We start from the raw sequence: 18,429 nt of genomic DNA on the forward strand, positions 1-18,429 counted from the left end.
CAGATACTCTTCATATGACATGCTCTTATTCAAAGCAAATCTTAAGTGTCAAAATAATATTATTGACTCTTCAGTATCATTAGGCCTCTTTAAAATTTAGCCTCATTAGGAGGACATATAAAATGCTTGCTTCATGATTTCTCTTTATTATTCCTTGTTCAACTTCAGTTGTTAGCATTCCCTCTTGTAGAACATATTAAGGAACAATGACTAAGGAACCACAGCCAATAGACAACAACAAAATCTAGAAGGGACAAATGAGAAAAAACTAGCAAAATGGTAGATGTAAAACCAACTAAATAAACAATTGCATTACATGAAAATGCAATTAATATTACAATTATAAGACAGTGTAAGGGTGAATAAAAAATTAAGACTAAGTGCATGTCATCTAAAGACATGTTACATATAAAGATGGAGAATGTTTCAAAGGCAAGGATGGAAAAAAGATACGTGAGACAACAACCAAAAGAATTTGCATATCATGTCCATATTGATACACATCGATATTAATGTGTAATATTAGATGAAGCCTTTTTTAAAAATTTTATTTCATTTTTTTCAATGTCCAAGATTCATTGTTTATGCATCACACCCAGTGTTCCACGCAATACTTGCCCTCCTTAATACCCACCACCAGGCTTATCTAACCTCCTGCCCCCTTCCCCTCCAAAACCCTCAAGTTTGTTTCTCAGAGTCCACAGTTTCTCATGGTTCATCTCCCCTCCAACTTCCCCCAACTCAATTCTCCTCTCCATCTCCCAGTGTCCTCTGTGTTATTCCTTATGCTCCACAAGTAAGTGAAACCATATGATAACTGACTCTGCTTGACTTATTTCACTCAGCATAATCTCTTCCAGTCCCATCCATGTTGATACAAAAGTTGGGTATTCATCTTTTCTGATGGAGGCATAATATTCCATTGTATATATGGACCATATCTTCTTTATCCATTCGTCTGTTGAAGGGCATCTTGGCTCCTTCTACAGTTTGGTGACTGTGGTCATTGCTGCTATGAACATTGGTGTTACAGATGGCCCTTCTTTTCACTACACCTGTATCTTTGGGGTAAATACCCAGTAGTGCAGTTGCAGAGTCATAGGGAAGTCTATCTTAAGAAAGATGATTTCTAAAGGTAAAATGGGACATTTCATGATAAAAGGAGCAACGAGGTTGACATGTAATCTGAAATGTGCATGCAACTAATTAAGTGAGCTTCAAAATATATGAAATGAAAACAGACAAAACTAAAATGAAAAAGGCAATGGATTTTTATAACATTCTATCACTAATGATTAAAAAATGTGACTAAGTTCTGCCTCGTGGCAGCCGCCCCCTTCCACACAATCACACTGAGTTAGTACCTGCGCCTGGAATCGGGTCGCAACCTCAGCCGCGCCTGCCGCCTGCTACTGCCTCGGGACCATGGACCCCCACAAAGTGAGCGAGCTTCGGGCTTTTGTGAAAATGTGTAAGCAGGATCCAAGCGTTCTGCACACCGAGGAAATGCATTTCCTGCGGGAGTGGGTGGAGAGCATGGGGGGTAAAATACCACCTGCCACTCATAAAACTAAATCAGAAGACAGTATCAAGGAAGAAAAACCAGATAGTAAGAAGGCAGAGGAAAACATAAAGACAGATGAACCATCAAGTGAGGAGAGTGATCTAGAAATTGACAATGAAGGTGTGATTGAACCAGATACCGATGCCCCTCAAGAAATGGGAGATGAAAATGTAGAGATAACCGAGGAAATGATGGATCAGGCAAATGATAAAAAAGTGGCTGCCATTGATGCCCTAAATGATGGTGAACTACAGAAAGCCATTGACTTGTTCACAGATGCCATCAAACTAAATCCTCGCTTGGCCATTCTGTATGCCAAGAGAGCCAGTGTCTTCATCAAATTACAGAAGCCAAATGCTGCCATTCGAGACTGTGACAGAGCTATTGAAATAAATCCTGATTCAGCTCAGCCTTATAAGTGGCGTGGGAAAGCACATAGACTTCTGGGCCATTGGGAAGAAGCAGCACATGATCTTGCCCTTGCTTGTAAACTGGATTATGATGAAGATGCTAGTGCAATGCTGAAAGAAGTTCAACCGCGGGCCCAGAAAATTGCTGAACATCGGAGAAAATATGAGCGAAAACGTGAAGAGCGAGAGATCAAAGAAAGAATAGAAAGGGTTAAGAAGGCTCGGGAAGAACATGAGAGAGCCCAGAGGGAGGAAGACGCCAGACGACAATCAGGAGCTCAGTATGGCTCTTTCCCAGGTGGCTTTCCTGGGGGAATGCCTGGTAATTTTCCTGGAGGAATGCCTGGAATGGCAGGGGGGATGCCTGGAATGGTGGGAATGCCTGGAATGGCAGGGGGGATGCCTGGAATGGCAGGGGGGACGCCTGGAATGGCGGGAATGCCTGGGCTCAATGAAACTCTTAGTGATCCGGAAGTTCTTGCCGCCATGCGGGATCCAGAAGTTATGGTGGCCTTCCAGGATGTGGCCCAGAACCCAGCGAATATGTCAAAATATCAGAGCAACCCAAAGGTTATGAATCTCATCAGTAAATTGTCAGCCAAATTTGGAGGTTAAGCATAATGCCCTTCTGACAAATAAAGCCCTTGCTGAAGGAAAAGCAACTTCGATCACCTAATGGATGTCGCAATAATACAAACCAGTGTACCTCCGACCTTCTCATGAAGAAAGCTGGGGTGCTGTGAAGAGAATCCCTACCCCTCTGCTCCCCATGCAACTGAAACATTCTACAATTGTTGCCATTAGGGTATTCATTCAGATAATGTTTTCCTACTAGGAACTACAAACTTTAAACACTTTTAAACCTTAAAAATATTTAAAAACATATTAAAAGGGTATGTTAGTCCCTACATTTTTCTTTACTAATCATTTCAGTTTTTTTCCTTTGGATTAATTGGGCAAGGAAGATATTTCAGTGTGGAAGATTCATTGCTCAATTATAACGAGTGAAATAAAGGTTTATTAGTGGGAGGCAAATAATAAAAAAAAATGTGACTAAGAACAAGATGGAAGATGCAAGTAAAATTGTTAACTAATGTAACAAAATTGACATTTGCAGACCACTTCAATGAGAATAGGAGTGTAACATTTTTTTAAGTGTCATGGAATATTTTTCAAGGCTGATCACATGCTTGGTCATAAGCAAACCTCAATGTATTTCAAAAGACTGAAATCTTAACAATATTTTCTCTGGCCATGATATAATTAAGTAGATGTGATTATAATCACTATAAAAATAACAAAATATTAAAAAATTAACAGACTTCTAAAAAACCCAAAGAAGACTCCAGGGAAATTTTAAAATATTTGAATCTCACTAGAAGGTAACTAATACACCTAAATTTGGGGAGAGGCTTCTGAACCAGTGATTTGGGGGGAAATTTAGAGATTTAAATGCATATAGAAGAAGAAAGAAAGAAGTCTCTGATCTAAGTTTCCACCTTAAGACGTGTCTTAGTCAGCTTGGGGTGCCATAAAAAAAATACAATAGACAGTGCTACACCATGGCTAACTGAACACAGTAAACTAATGAATAAAAGATAAAATTCTGTAAAAAATACAATAGACAACCTCGGGATGAAGGAAAAAGAAATGGTAAATGAGAAGTCAAGAAAATATGTTAACTCTTAACTACATCAACAAATATATTTTGTCTTAAGATTTAAACAACCTTGTCAGTTGATGGCATCCATAGTTCAGTATATAGGATAAATTGAATGCTGTTCATAACATATTTTTCCCACAGGTTAATCATTGATGACATGTTTACAAATTATTGTGTGCTATACTTCAATAGAGAATTCAACCTTTTCCCCTTCTAATAATGCTGCTTGATAAAAGGAATCAAGAGCCGCTCATTTATCATTTTACCATTAATAGGTATACACCACCTTTCTGAGCACCATGTAATCAGTCTCTATATTATCCTAGGCCGAGAGAGTGGGTGTTTTTTGAAACAATAGCAGAGAAAAACTAAACTTGAATCTTCTTGGAAAGGAATGGAAAAGTATTCTTAAGAGTAACCACCATGAAATATCACCTCACACCCTCAGAATGGCTAAAATTAACAAGTCAGGAAATGACAGATGCTGGAGAGGATGCGGAGAAAGGGGAACCCTCCTACACTGTTGGTGGGAATGCAAGCTGGTGCAACCACTCTGGAAAACAGCATGGAGGTTCCTCAAAATGTTGAAAATAGAACTACCCTATGACCCTGCAATTGCACTGCTGGGTATTTACCCTAAAGATACAAACGTAGTGATCCGAAGGGGCACGTGCACCCGAATGTTTATAGCAGCAATGTCTACAATAGCCAAACTATGGAAAGAACCTAGATGTCCATCTACAGACGAATGGATAAAGAAGAAGTGGTATATATACACAATGGAATACTATGCAGCCATCAAAAGAAATGAAATCTTGCCATTTGCGACGACGTGGATGGAACTAGAGGGTATCATGCTTAGCGAAATAAGTCAATCGGAGAAAGACAACTATCATATGATCTCCCTGATATGAGGGAGAGGAGATGCAACATGGGGGGTTGAGGGGGTAGGAGAAGAGTAAATGAAACAGGATGGGATTGGGAGGGAGACAAACCATAAGTGACTCTTAATCTCACAAAACAAACTGAGGGTTGATGGGGGGAGGGGGTTGGGAGAGGGGGTGGGGTTATGGATATTGGGGAGGGTATGTGCTATGGTGAGTGCTGTGAAGTGTGTAAACCTGGCGATTCACAGACCTGTACCCCTGGGGATAAAATATATGTTTATAAAGCTGTAAAAAAAAAAAAAAAAAAAGGATGAATACCCAAGTTTTGTAGCAACATGGACGGGACTGGAAGAGATTATGCTGAGTGAAATAAGTCAAGCAGAGAGAGTCAATTATCATATGGTTTCACTTATTTGTGGAGCATAACAAATAGCATGGAGGACAAGGGGAGATGGAGAGGAGAAGGGAGTTGAGGGAAATTGGAAGGGGAGGTGAACCATGAGAGACTATAGACTCTGAAAAACGATCTGAGAATTTTGAAGGGGTGGGGGGTGGGAGGTTGGGGGCACCAGGTGGTGGGTATTGTAGAGGGCACGGATTGCATGGAGCACTGGGTGTGGTGCAAAAATAATGAATACTGTTATGCTGAAAAAATTAAAAAAAAAAAGAAAAAAAAGAAAAAAAAAGTTATCACACAGAGAAGTTCTAAAAGATTGATCCTTGGGCAGATATTTCTAAGCTGAATCAACTTTGTCTATTTTACATAAACAAAACCCAAACTACCAAAACTATATTTGTTGGAGATAATCTATAAGGAATCTCCAGAAGACGATGTTCCAAACCAATAGGCTGCCAGGCCACAACGGGTCCTTTCTCCAGACCATTCAAGAACAGGATCACCGATTGTCTCATCATCCTTCTGTGGTTTTGTTCTTTACCTGTACTTTAAAAAGATGCTCCTATCCAGTCATGGTACTCCCCATGTCTTTATTTTTGGCATTCACCTGATAGTCTGCCAATTCCTCAAACACTGACAAAGTTAGCTAATACAAATCCAAATTAAAATTAGAAAGCTACTGGTTATGAAAGGAAGATCTTAGCATATATCTGTGGTTTAGTTACCAAATATTTAGTTTACCAAGTGTGTTAGCTCCTCAATGTCTAGAATCTTGAATTCTGCTGTGTGACTACCACTTAACTATGTATTTCAAAAATGTGATCATTCAAAAGTAAGAACAAGAAGATCCAGCAATTATAGATATCAAGAGTATTAATATTTGACATATAATCATGAAATAGGGAGATTCAGTGAAGATCTGGAATGGTCTTGTTTTCTTAAAATTATGGGCTGCCCTTCCTCTTAGGCTAAAACAGAAGCAGAAGTAGGATTAGAACTAAGAAATGCAAGCGAAACTACATCTTGAAAAGTGTATTATGATTTTCAAATAAAGATCAACTGTACCAAGCCATAATGTGCAACACAAAGTATTTGTAACTAAATGGATGGAGCTAGAGAGTATTATGCTGAGGGAATTAAATCCTTCTGAGAAAGACAAGTACCATATGATTTCACTCACATGTGGAGTTTCAGAAACAAAACAGATACGGGGGAGGGGGGTTGGGAGGGGTGGTAAGAGAGGTAAGCTCAAATTACTTTTTAAAACTGATTATCAAAACCATTCTATTACAGGAAGACCAGAGCAGCACTAACTCTCCATATTAGTCTTTATGTTTCAAAGTTTGCAGATTTCAGAGAAGTTAACTCTTTCAGAAACTTGCAGAGTTAATAAACCTTGACCTTTCCCTTCCCAATACTATGCTTACTAATTTCAACCTAAGATCAGCTTGATGCTTTAAGGAGTCTTAATGTCTCTTCCCTTCTGAGACCCTACTCAAGCCCTGTGAAGATAGTATTCTTTTGTAGAGCAAATTTACTGAACTTAGCTTCATATGACCGACATGTTTCCTTGGTGGTCTTTGCCTGGTAATTCTAACATTACGTAAATTTAGAAGTGATGTAATAATGAAAGTAGTAGAAGAGAGGGCTTTCTTTTTCTTGCCTAAAGATTAGGTAAGTGTGTAACCTCATTACCTCTTAATTAATACTCTGTTCCCTATGCTGAATCAAAGAAGTGGGAGAGACTAAACCCTAAATACATATTGAAGTGAAGTTTATCTGTCCCTCCTCTGGTCACACAAATGAATGATTATTCATTTTGCTTGAAAAAAATTCACTGACCTGAAAGTCCTTAAAATTATGTAAATATAAACATTCACAGAATTTTTCCAAGAACTTCAAGTAATTATATTATCCTAGCTACAGGAATGGGATATCATAATGTAGATTATAATGTTGGTAAGTCTTTAAGATGGACTTATCCCTGTTGAACATTGAGAGATTTAACCATAAGAAACACATAGAGAACTCTTTGAATTTTCACAGCATCTTATAATCATTACTAAGTTAATTTGTATGACACACCGGTGAGAGAAGTAAATACTGCTATCTTTCTTTGACAAATGAGGACAGTGAGACATAATGAAGGTCAAGATTTGTTTCTAATTGATTGCATAGATTTTTTTTATTTATTTGACAGAGATCACAAGTAGGCAGAGAGGCAGGCAGAGAGAGGGGGAAGCAGGCTCCCCGCCGAGCAGAGAGCCCGATGTGGGGCTCGATCCCAGGACCCCGAGATCATGACCTGAGCCGAAGGCAGAGGCTTAACCCACTGAGCCACCCAGGTTTCCCCACAGACTATATTTTTAAAAGTCATTTATTTATTTATTTGAGAGGGAAAGAGCATAAGCAGTGGAGAGAAACAGAGGGCGAGGGAGAAGCAGGCTCCCCACTGAACAGGGAGCCTGATTCAAGGCTTGATCCTAGGTCCCTGAGATCATGACCTAGACTGAAGGCAGATGCTTAACAAATTAAGACACCCAGGCTTCCCTCAGGGGTGCCTGAGTGGCTCAGTGGGTTAATGCCTCTGCCTTCAGCTCAGGTCTGATCCTGGGGTCCTGGGATCGAGCCCCGCATTGGGCTCTCTGCTCAGCAGGAATCTGCTTCCCTTCCTCTCTCTCTGCCTGCCTCTCTGCCTACTTGTGATCTCTGTCTGTCAAATAAATAAAAAAATCTTAAAAAAAAAAAGACACCCAGGCTTCTCTCTATTATACAAATTAAATATTTTTTTCTATCCCTCATCTCGGCCATATGAAGAGTAAGCATTAACTCTTGCAATATTGTTATTTGTTCCACCAAATCTCTAGTGCCTAAACACAGAAAAGAAATTCACAGTGTTTAAAATATCAGTCTATCAGTGATAATGCTCCCATTAATAGGATTTTAATACATTTTATTTGTAGGGATCAATACAAACCCTAGTTTTCTATTTCAGCATTAAATACCACACAAACAAACTTCTCCATACATGTAATGGCTCTGGTAGTGGCAAAGCAGTTCATCATCATCCAAGAAGACAAGGGGTCCCTCCACAGGACTACTCCCAGCAATTGCCAGTTAGGCTTTATAGGATAATAGTTTCTGATTATAACCTCATACAAATCATACAAAATTTCTTTTCTTCATTCTTATAACAAAATAGCAGAGAAATTGTGTTGGCATAGAGTATATGCAGAGCAGAACTTGATTTTTGCTCTGATAAACTATATTGACAAACATCAAAGTAAAATATTTTGTGCATTTTTTAAAATTTTTTAAAGATTTTATTTATTTGAGAGAGATAGAGTGAAAGAACACAAGCAGGGGAAGCAGTAGGTGGGGGGGGGAGGGAGAAGCAGGCTCCCCACTGAGCAGGGAACCCGGTGTGGGTCTCGATCCCAGGATCCCCGGATTATGACCTGGGCTGAAGGCAGACACTTAACCATCTGAGCCACCCAGGCACCCTATTTTGTGCATTTTACACACATTACCTCATGTACTACTTATAATAATCCTGATAATAACCGAGCAGATAGTATTCTACTGTATACAAACAAGGAAAGTGAGACACATAGTGCTTCTGCTACTTTACTGAAACAAGCAATAGTGGCCATGAGAATCCACGCTTTTGACACTTAGTTAAGTAGTGTGTCTCCAACATGTGATTGCATCCTATGTCTAGAACATTCTTTCCAAAGTTCAGTGGCCACAATTCTTTATAAAACTTGTCTTGCTCAAAATAAGTCTGTGATCACAAAATATGAGAATATATTAGCTTAAAAGCAAAACTTTCTAAAATCTATTGCCATATTTAAGATATTTCTTACATATAAATGTTAAAAGTTTTAGGTTACTTTGCTGCTCTTTAGATGTACTAAATGCCACTCTGATGGTCTGTTTCTGAAGTTACCACTTTGATGCTAGGAATATATTTTTCTTCTGAATATTAGATTTCCAGAAAGTTGTTATAATTTCCTTTAAAACATTCATATGATTTTATATTTTAAGATAAACTTCTGTGTTTCAATGTTAGCAAAATTGATCATCCTTATTATACCTGAGGAAAGATATTATCAGTTACTTTATCACACTACTTTAAAATACATTTTAGTTTTATTACCATAAATTTTTACTACTATTAGAGGAGCACATGGTATCACATCTCTAATGCACATCTGAATCAGCTCTTCTTTATTAGATAACATGATTTTGAGTAATGAATGGGATCCACTCTTCAAAGGCACTCATTTTGAGAGATTTTTTATAACTAGGGTATAAAGCAACCAATCATTTAGTAACTGATGTACTTGAATTATTAAACACACCTCTTACCTGAAGTCTCCTGGAGTGTGTTCCCCATTTAAGTAGGGCTATAGAATTAAGTTTAGGTACAATAAAATAGAATTTAGAAATTAAATATATAACTAAAATGTTTTTAAGTGTAAGAGGGAAAAGGAAATATTCTAAGAATCAGGAAAATATCTGGCTTTTTTACCTTAGCTAGAAGGTTAATAAATAAAAGCTCATAAGAATAGACTAGGCAAGAATGCATTATCCATTGAAGCAAGCTGGGAAGATGATGATAGCAAAACTAGCACTTATTGGATATGCTCATCTTTGTGCTTAACATTTTACTTAAACTCTCTCGTTTAATCCTCACATAGACCCTGTGAGGTAGTCAATGTGACTATCTCTATTTTACATGTGAGAAAATACATCGAAGTTTGTATTCGTTTGTTTGGCCTCCCATAACAAAGTACCACAGATTGTGTGGCTTAAACAAAAGAAATGTATTGTCTCATGGTTGTGAAGGTTAGAGGTCCAAGGTCAAGGTGCCATTGGGGTTTGTTCCCTCTGAAGGGTGTGAGGGAAGGTTATGTTCCAGGCCACTCTCCTTTGCTTGTAGATGGCCATCTTTTCTGGGTCTATATTTCCCCTTTTTAATAAGGTCATCACTCATGTTGGGTTAGGACTCACCTTAATAATCTCATTTTAATTTGATTACCTCTGTAAAGATATTGCCTTCCAAATGTCACATTGTGACATACTGGGGAATATGACTTTTAACGTGTGAATTTTGAGAGGATGCAATTGAGCCCTGGACACAGTTACTCTGTAGTTTAATTCAATGAATATTTTAAGCCTCTGCAATGTGCTAGGAAGTATACTCAGTATTTGGGAGAGAAATAAATAATTCTATGTTATCTGGTAAGAAAGAGGGATGGGATGGGTTATCTGAACCCTTATTTCATCTTCAAGATGAGGTCAAGAGTGACCTAGCTGTCCAGACTCTGATAAAAGTGTTAGAATAGTGAAAAGCTCTGTGGAACCAGGAGTATAGCAGGGAGTTCCAGCCAGGAAAGATGGGTGAGTTAAGTCAAGAACTTTGGAAAATAGGAGTCCAATGAAAGGCAAGAGTCTAGAAAGGCAAGAACCAAGGTAGAGGTGGGGCTCTTTGTGACCCCAGTGTATGAGTTGGAGATCAGATAAGTCAAGTTTTGATCAAATAGAACTGAAGGGTCTCTGTAAGGTGGCTTAGAATTTTGTCAGTTGGCAAGAGTTACAAGAGTTGAGCAATGACATGATGTATTCTCCAAACAGAGGCATGTTTTGGAATAAGAGGGCGTTATGAAGAGGTCAGTGGGAAAAACAGGCATGAACAGACACTGTCTTATGTAACCAAGGAAGCGTGGTCACCCTAGACCACAGGAATGTTAAGATTGGGACGGTGAGCCCAGTGTCAAAGTCTGAAATGTTTTAGAAACTAGAAAACACACAATATAATTTAACTTTATGGGCACAGTACATCCTGCATATATACAAAGAGAGCATAGAGGAGGGAATGATGAACGGTGAACAGGATCATGGATGAAGCAACATCTGAGTTGGGGTTTGACTGATAGATTAGAATTCTGTCTATTAATGAAGACAAGGAAATACTTTCAAGAAAGAAGAAGTAACATGTAGAACAGCATGGAGGTAGCAAACATTACAGTGAGTTGTAGGATCTTGCTTTTATTTAACAATAGCAAATATTATTTATATACCTATCCTGTGAAAGATTCTGGTCAAAGCGATAGGAAACAGTATGGTGCTGGTGCTGACATTCTTTGGGGGAAGATAGCCAATTTGGAAAAGTGTTTCATTTTTATTAAGACTCAAAGGAACCTATTACTAGTTCCTTTATTGTTATCTTTTAAAATATATTAAATTCATCTTCATTATCATAAATGCTTAGTAATATTGAAGACTACATAATGTATCTCTAATGTATGTCTTAATCAGCTGTCTTCCATCAGAGAAAATGATTTTCAATAATATATGATTGTACCATTCCAGGTACATGTATGTGATGCCAAGAAAATAAAGGAGAATAATATACATAAAATGTGAGCAGCTTGGGCTGGCATTTTAAGTGGGGTTGTCATGGTATTCGTCTAACTTTAGACGGCCTCCCTTCTCCACACTGTAACAGTTTCGATCTTTTCATCACAATGACCCGGTAATGTCAGGATATCAAGAAATAAGAACAAATTAAATGATTTCTGTGCTACACTTTGTCCACACATTGTAAAACACAGCACCGTTTAGGGTTTCCTAGTTTGCTTCATGTCTCGTGCCTAAAAGGGGTGTGATTTCAATTGTCTACACGGTTCTATCAGCAGAACTGGTATTCCTCATTCATGTTTGGTGGCAGATAACAGATTTTATTTGTTTGTTTGTTTGTTTGTTTGTTTGTCAGTAGTAGAAAACAGTTTTTCTGTAGGAAAATTCCCAGGTGACTCATTTAGAAAATGGAAGGCATGTTTTGTCCTTTGATGAAAAAATATTTAGAGACACAATTTATATACTCATCACATATCAGAATCAAGACAATAGGCTGATCCCGTCACAAAAACTCTATTAGATTGGCTCATCTGAGATCACTACTTTTTCCATCCCTCTCTCCTTCCCTCCTTCTACTTTCCTCTTAAAAATCTTCCCCCTGCTTTTTCCCGTCTCCTTTTAAGTTGGTAAGTATATTGGGAAGATCAGCATATAACAGCAAATCTAAAGAGAAGGTTTGCACAAAGTATTCATTCTACCTTGAGACAAGTGTAGTGATTTTTTAATACTATTTGGTACTTCTTATTTGGTTTTAAATAAAGAAGACTCCATGATATTAATTGGAAGAAGGGCTGTAATTTCTCAACACTTCTCTGTTCACTTAAGAAGGAAATGTGTTAGTAATGTAGGAGCTGAGGTGGCAGGCTTCATGTGAGAATTCTGTATAGGATCTCTATGAGTGGTTTCAGGGGCTTACTGGTGCCAGTGAAATTCTGAGGCAGGGCCTGGCAGGAGACCAGCAGAACTCAAATCCCAAAGGGTCATGGATGGCAAGTGGAAAGCTTGAATGCTAGAAAAGATGAGAAAACAAGGAAAAGTTTAAAGCCCCAAAGAAATAATATCAGATTTTTATTTCATTTTATTGTTTTAAGATTTAATTATTTGGGGAAGAGAAAGCATGTAAGGGGGCGTTGTGAGGGGGAGAGAGACAGAGGGAAATGGAGAAAAATCCTCACACAGACTCTCCGCTGAGAGCAGAGTCCAACATGGGCTCCACTGGGGGCTCGATCCCAGGACCCTGAGATCATGACCCGAGCTGAAATCAAGAGTAAGATGCTTAATTGACTGAGCCACCAGGTGCCGCAGATTTTGGCTTTAGAAAATTTCTCTTTGGTAAGAATATGAAGAATGCATTAGAGGGATAATTGTCATTTAAGAAAAAAATTACCTTTGAGTAGTGGAAAAGAATGACCTACATTGAGACAGAGGTGGTGGAAAGGAAGAGAGAGTGGTAGATTTGGGAATTATGTTTTCTTCCTGCTTTCTGAAACATCTTACAGAATATCTGGCAATTGATGTCCTTGAATGAGTGCATTAGAATTTCTAGGATTTGATAAAATTTCTTGGGGGGAAAACTGTAGTGAAAGGTTTTAACTATGGCCCTCTTTAATCTCTTCTTACTGAAGAATAAGATTTGGGTTTTTTCATTCATTGATAAAGTTATATGGGCTTTTCCCCACAAATACCACGTACATGCACATGAGCACTTGTCCTTTTAGCTCTTACCTTAATTCAGTCATACAAATATTTTGACAATTCAAGCAGGAATTATTGAGAGCAAAAACAGAGCATGAGACTTAGATCTACATAGTGTGTCTACCTGTGTTCATCCTGTATCATGGGTGTGACCTGCTAAAATTAATCCATCTGTGCCTGATTCAAAACAAGTGTGTTCAGAGGTGTCTTCAGCTCCGGATCATAAGTTTGAGTTTCTGGAACCAGGCAAATAGCCTGTGACTTTGTCCTGACCAGTGTGCTTCTTTTCCTTATTTTTTTTTTCCCATTTCCTTTTCTTTAGGATCCAATATTGATTGAATGAAAGGAAGTAAAACTTTAATTTTATTATTGACTGAATAGACCGTTGTACTTGTTCAGTTCCTGTTGAACTACAAAGGAAAGCTTCAGTATTGTCTCTGCAATCAACAGCAGTGATCAGGAGATTATCGCACACTGCTTTATGTTTTCATTATTTTCTCTGCACCTAAATAAGGTGTCAAGAGTTTTAATACTTCATGAGCAGTATCCTGTAAATTATAGTAATATACTGTACTTCTTTGACCTTTTCAATATTGTGTGATTTGGTTGGCTGGCCTCTCTATTTATAGCCCTGTTGAGTAGAGGGGCAGAAATGAATATCCTGCTGCTAATGAAAATATCATATATTGAAAGAGTCAAATGATGATACCGTCTTGGTCCAGATGACCATATTTCACAAGATATACAGCATTAGGCACTGTAATTCTGATAAATCATTTGGCTGACAAAAGGTATAATGAGATTAGAAAATAGCCAAAAATTAATTCATTCACTGACAAGGTTTGTACCCAGGCTAAGAAGAGTGTGAACTTTAACAAAATCTCATTAGAATCCCAAGTTTAAAGTCACATTCTTTTTTATTCTCTGCCAATACTCAGGGTAGTACATTTGTTATTTACATTAGTAAGTGTGGTTAAAAATGATGATGGAGAATTTTCTTTTATAGCCTTAAAAAACATTGATCAAATTTCTTTTACTTTTTTTTTTTTTTAAATTTTTCAGCTTAGTTTTGCCTTTTGAGAGTAAGGAATGCATTCTTTGAGTTTTATATTAAATGGTTTTAATGTAGAAAACATCGTGAGAGAATTGTTCTAACGTTGTCTCTTTAGCTATATGTGTATGCTGACTCATGCTATGTTGCCTGCCCAAAGAATGCTTAATAGCATTTCTAACTCTCATAGGCTCTTCATGAAACAAACTGTATCATTGTTATTCAACTTCTCTCAGACTCTGCTTTTACCTTGCAGGAAAGGGAAGGAATATATAAACCATTTTTATCCCAACAGGGAGGACCTCTTCTGTGTCAATTTGTGTAGCTACTTTGCCATTATTTAAAAGTAACTTTTGCCCTGCAAAGAGAAGAGAAGAGAAGCTGGGTTCTCTGGCAGTCCTTGTTACTTTGTCATGAGACATTAGTGAGTGCAGGAGCAGTCCTAATTAGTATAGTGACCTGGTTCATTTCACAGGCATCTGAGCTCTGCCCTAAGACGTCAGTGCATCATCTATAGATCAAACTTTGAGAAACACAGCCCTGCACACCTCACTCTGTTCGTTTTTGTTTTTTTTTTTTTCTCTTTTTTTGCATTGTAAATGAAGAGCTTTCACTTTCAAGGAGACCTGCAACCTCCCCTTCTGAGAAGAAGCAGAGATCTGCTCTGCGGTACAAGTTCATTTTCAATTAGTGTCTTGGATTTACTCATTTGAAAAGCTTATGGGAAGCCATTATGTATTAAAGGATTTTAGACAGGTTAGGTATGATTTATTACATAAGGTGGATTTAGACAGGTTTAAATTTGATTAAATAGCACATCTGTTGGGGTGGTGGTGGAAAGATTTATGAAGTAAAATCAAGTCAAAGAGAGAAAAATGAAAAAGTGATGTGTAGCCTGAAAGAGGATAAACAGAACCTATGTGATTGGAGATACTTAATTACATCTGTGACTTGGTCTATCTGAATTCCTAGAAGATGCTCGGGTATTTTTGTAACTGGCTCATTTCATCCTGGTAGTGATCATCCAGGATAAACATGCTATTCTCATTTACAGCAGAGGGAACTGAGGTTTCGGAGAAGTCAAAAGACTGACTTAAGGACAAATGGCCAGGCTGAGACAGAGCCATGAATCACACGCAGGTGGTTTTTTTCTTCCTGCCTTTAAAGTGCATGCTCTTTCCGTGTTGCTGTTACGTTCTGCAATTGATGAGTCCATTTTTCTCAGATTGCTCACACATGGCTGTGTTGTGGGTCTCACCTGAAAGGCTGAAAGACATTGCATTGGGCCCGCGTACAGAAAAACCAGTGGGAGTTCCTGATTAGAGCATAGGTTGTTCCCAAACTGATGAGGGACTTACAGGGTTATCTGTAAGTGATAATATCTAATATTATCCAGGTGCCTCTTCCTTTAACTAAGCACACACAGACATACATCTCACCAGCAAATCCTTTTTGTTGATATGTGTTATTTATCCCTTCGCTTGCTCCGGAAAGGATTTCCGTTGACTTCTCCAATGAAATCCTATCTGATAAGAGTTTGTTTAATTATCCCTCTTAGAAATAATAATACTTCCATTTGGGTACATACATTTTTGATCTTTACTAGTTACCTGATGGAATAAAAAAAAAATAAGTAACACCACTGACTTGCAAAAACTGTGAGAAAGAAGAAATTGATATTCTTAGTCAGCAAAGCATTCCTAACAATGCCTAGGAAGCTTATCACCTTGTCTGTCCTTAAGATTGGTCTCTATAATTAACAGTTATAGTGAATTTTCATTTATCATAAAGTGCAGGCCCCAGATCAGAAGGACAACTGGACTAATTCAAATTAACTAATCCTTTTATCTCTGCTCCCAACATGGTACTCTTTTGTTGGATATGAAAGGAAACTCAAAACCACTTTAAGAGAATTCACCAAATATCCATATGATATCCAGACAAGATGCTCATGCCTTGTGAGATCAGCTTTGGATATAAGTCAAAAACATGTTTTAAAGTAAAAGTATACTGTAATTACCATATTTGCTTCAAGTATATAGCTTCTAAAAATGAGAGAGAAATAGAGCATTACTATGCTTTGTTTCTCCAATGCCATTGATTCTGGCATGCCCTTAAGAGATTATTCAAATTTTTTGGTTGTTTAGGAATTTCACAGAATTAAATACTACTCAAGGCAAGTAGGCTATTAACCAAGGATTATAAAGTTGATTTAGTGTTATATGAGGTAATTCCACTTCGCTGCAACAATGACCTGCACATTAGGTTGAATCAAGTTACAGTAAATAGCGTAGCATAACCCAGCAAAATCATTTCCTGTATTATGTTTACATCAATAACAGAACAATTATTTTTCATATGATCATTTGTAAAATGTTAGCATCATGTGTTGGTGCTATTTTTAACTCTACACGAGGGAAGTGATTACAAAGGATGCATGGTTCCTGTCCTTAAATATAAATTCTTTTGGTGAGAAATATGTAACAAGGTAAAGAGATCTGTCACCCACAGGCAAAGTCCTGGTAGGCTTGGCATTCTGTTTAAACACTGTTCTGCCCACTACGTATCATGGCTAAAGCATTAAAGAAAATCCATGGGATATAAGTTCCCAGGACTTTTCTGCTGGGTTCCTATTAGAGGATATTCATTACCCTTAGATGATGAGTCCCAGTTAATGAATTATTCAATAGGACCCCAGGCTTCAATGGTGAACCCATAGAACATTTCCCTTTACCTATCTATGGGCTTCCTGGATTATGGGCTCTATATAGTAAAGAAAATCTTACACATTTGACTGTTACTAGAGCGTGGTGAAGAGATTGCACATCGTATGAATGTTTTGTTTTGTTTTGGCCCCCTTAATGGTACCCACTAGCCATGTCAGAGATAAGTATCTGTCAGCAGTTTTATAGTAACTGACTCCTTTCAGGACCTATAACTTTATATATAACCTATAACTTTATCTCAGAAAAAAAGTCTCTCTGGGCTAGGATTTGGCATGCAAAAGCTCAGTCTGAAGAGAAAGCGAAAGGGGAGAGGGGGGAAAAAACACATTCAGGAGCTCAAAGTGAATTTTTTATGTGCTAGATGATTCCAGCCACACACTTTTCCAAAGCCACCTGAGATAACTTTATGGTCCTAACCTTTATTTTAAATTAAGGAATTCATAAGAGAGAAACTCAATTTTCTGGCAGATATATTTGATACACAAGAAATAACTTGCAAATAAGTAGAGTTTAAGAAATAGAATTTGAACTCTTTTTTTTTAAGCAGTTTTATCATTTTAATAAAAATTCTCGCACCTCAGGGTAAACAGTTGGCAAGTTTATAGGTCAATCTGCAATATTTATGTGTTAAATAGCTTAATGTGTGCTTAAGTGTCTAGGTTTTACTCTTTAAGAAGTTTACATTACATCTAGAGTGGTAACATAAATCACAAAATATAAAGAAAAATACCCCAAAGTCGATAATAAGTTGTAAATGATTTCTTCTCCTAGTTATGGCTTTATTGTTTCCTCTTGAGATTTCATAATTCCATCTTATCTCCTCCCCCAGACTTCTCACAAACTACCCTCCTCACTTCCCTGATTCTAGGGCTTCAAATGTTGTCAAGTCTTAGAAAAGAAACATAGGGCCATTTTATTATTTATTTATTTATTTATTTTTTAAAAGATTTTATTTATTCGACAGAGAGATCACAAGTAGACAGAGAGGCAGGCAGAGAGAGAGGAGGAAACAGGCTCCCCGCTGACCAGAGAGCCCGATGTGGGACTTGATCCCAGGACCCTGGGATCATGACCTGAGCTGAAGGCAGAGGCTTAGCCCACTGAGCCACCCAGGCGCCCCCATAGGGCCATTTTATTTTTTTTATTTTTTATTTTTTTTATTTTTTAAAGATTTTATTTATTTATTTGACAGAGAGAGATCACAAGTAGACGGAGAGGCAGGCAGAGAGAGAGAGAGGGAAGCAGGCTTCTTGCTGAGCAGAGAGCCCGATGTGGGACTCGATCCCAGGACCCTGAGATCATGACCTGAGCCGAAGGCAGCGGCTTAACCCACTGAGCCACCCAGGCGCCCCGCCATTTTAAACCAGTAAGCTTATTAAGGCAAGTCCCTGAAAGAATGTCTGATCCATACAACATTCTCCAAAAACAGTATATATGTATGTTTGTGTTATTATTCTTGCTATCATTTCATTGTTGTAGATGAAAAAATCCACTCCAAACAAAAACAAAACCCTTGAGTTAGTAAGGTCCAGGTGTAGTGAGAGTGAGTGTTTTGTTGATCAATAATGAAATCAAAATAATTGGACAGAAGTGCCCTCGTCATTCAGGAT

General features: G+C 37.9%; 1 protein-coding gene across 1 annotated transcript; it reads left to right on the plus strand.

The window, feature by feature from the left end:
• Positions 1-1,425: 1,425 nt before the first annotated feature.
• Positions 1,426-3,008, plus strand: LOC125109943 (hsc70-interacting protein-like). Its single transcript, XM_047747051.1, has 2 exons — positions 1,426-2,346; positions 2,407-3,008. The coding sequence occupies exons 1-2, from the start codon at positions 1,426-1,428 to the stop codon at positions 2,587-2,589; spliced, it is 1,104 nt and encodes a 367-aa protein (XP_047603007.1). The 3' UTR covers positions 2,590-3,008.
• The last annotated feature ends 15,421 nt before the right edge of the window (positions 3,009-18,429 follow it).

This window comes from Lutra lutra, chromosome 9 (genome assembly GCF_902655055.1).
Source record: "Lutra lutra chromosome 9, mLutLut1.2, whole genome shotgun sequence".
NCBI classification, from domain to species: domain Eukaryota; kingdom Metazoa; phylum Chordata; class Mammalia; order Carnivora; family Mustelidae; genus Lutra; species Lutra lutra.

What these genes read in the sequence shown, in the direction of transcription:
- LOC125109943 (XM_047747051.1), top strand. Translation starts at nt 1,426, where the DNA reads ATGGACCCCCACAAAGTGAGCGAGCTTCGGGCTTTTGTGAAAATGTGT. An exon ending in CAGGGGGGATGCCTGGAATG is followed by an intron (nt 2,347 to 2,406) that starts GTGGGAATGCCT and finishes ACGCCTGGAATG; the next exon opens with GCGGGAATGCCTGGGCTCAA.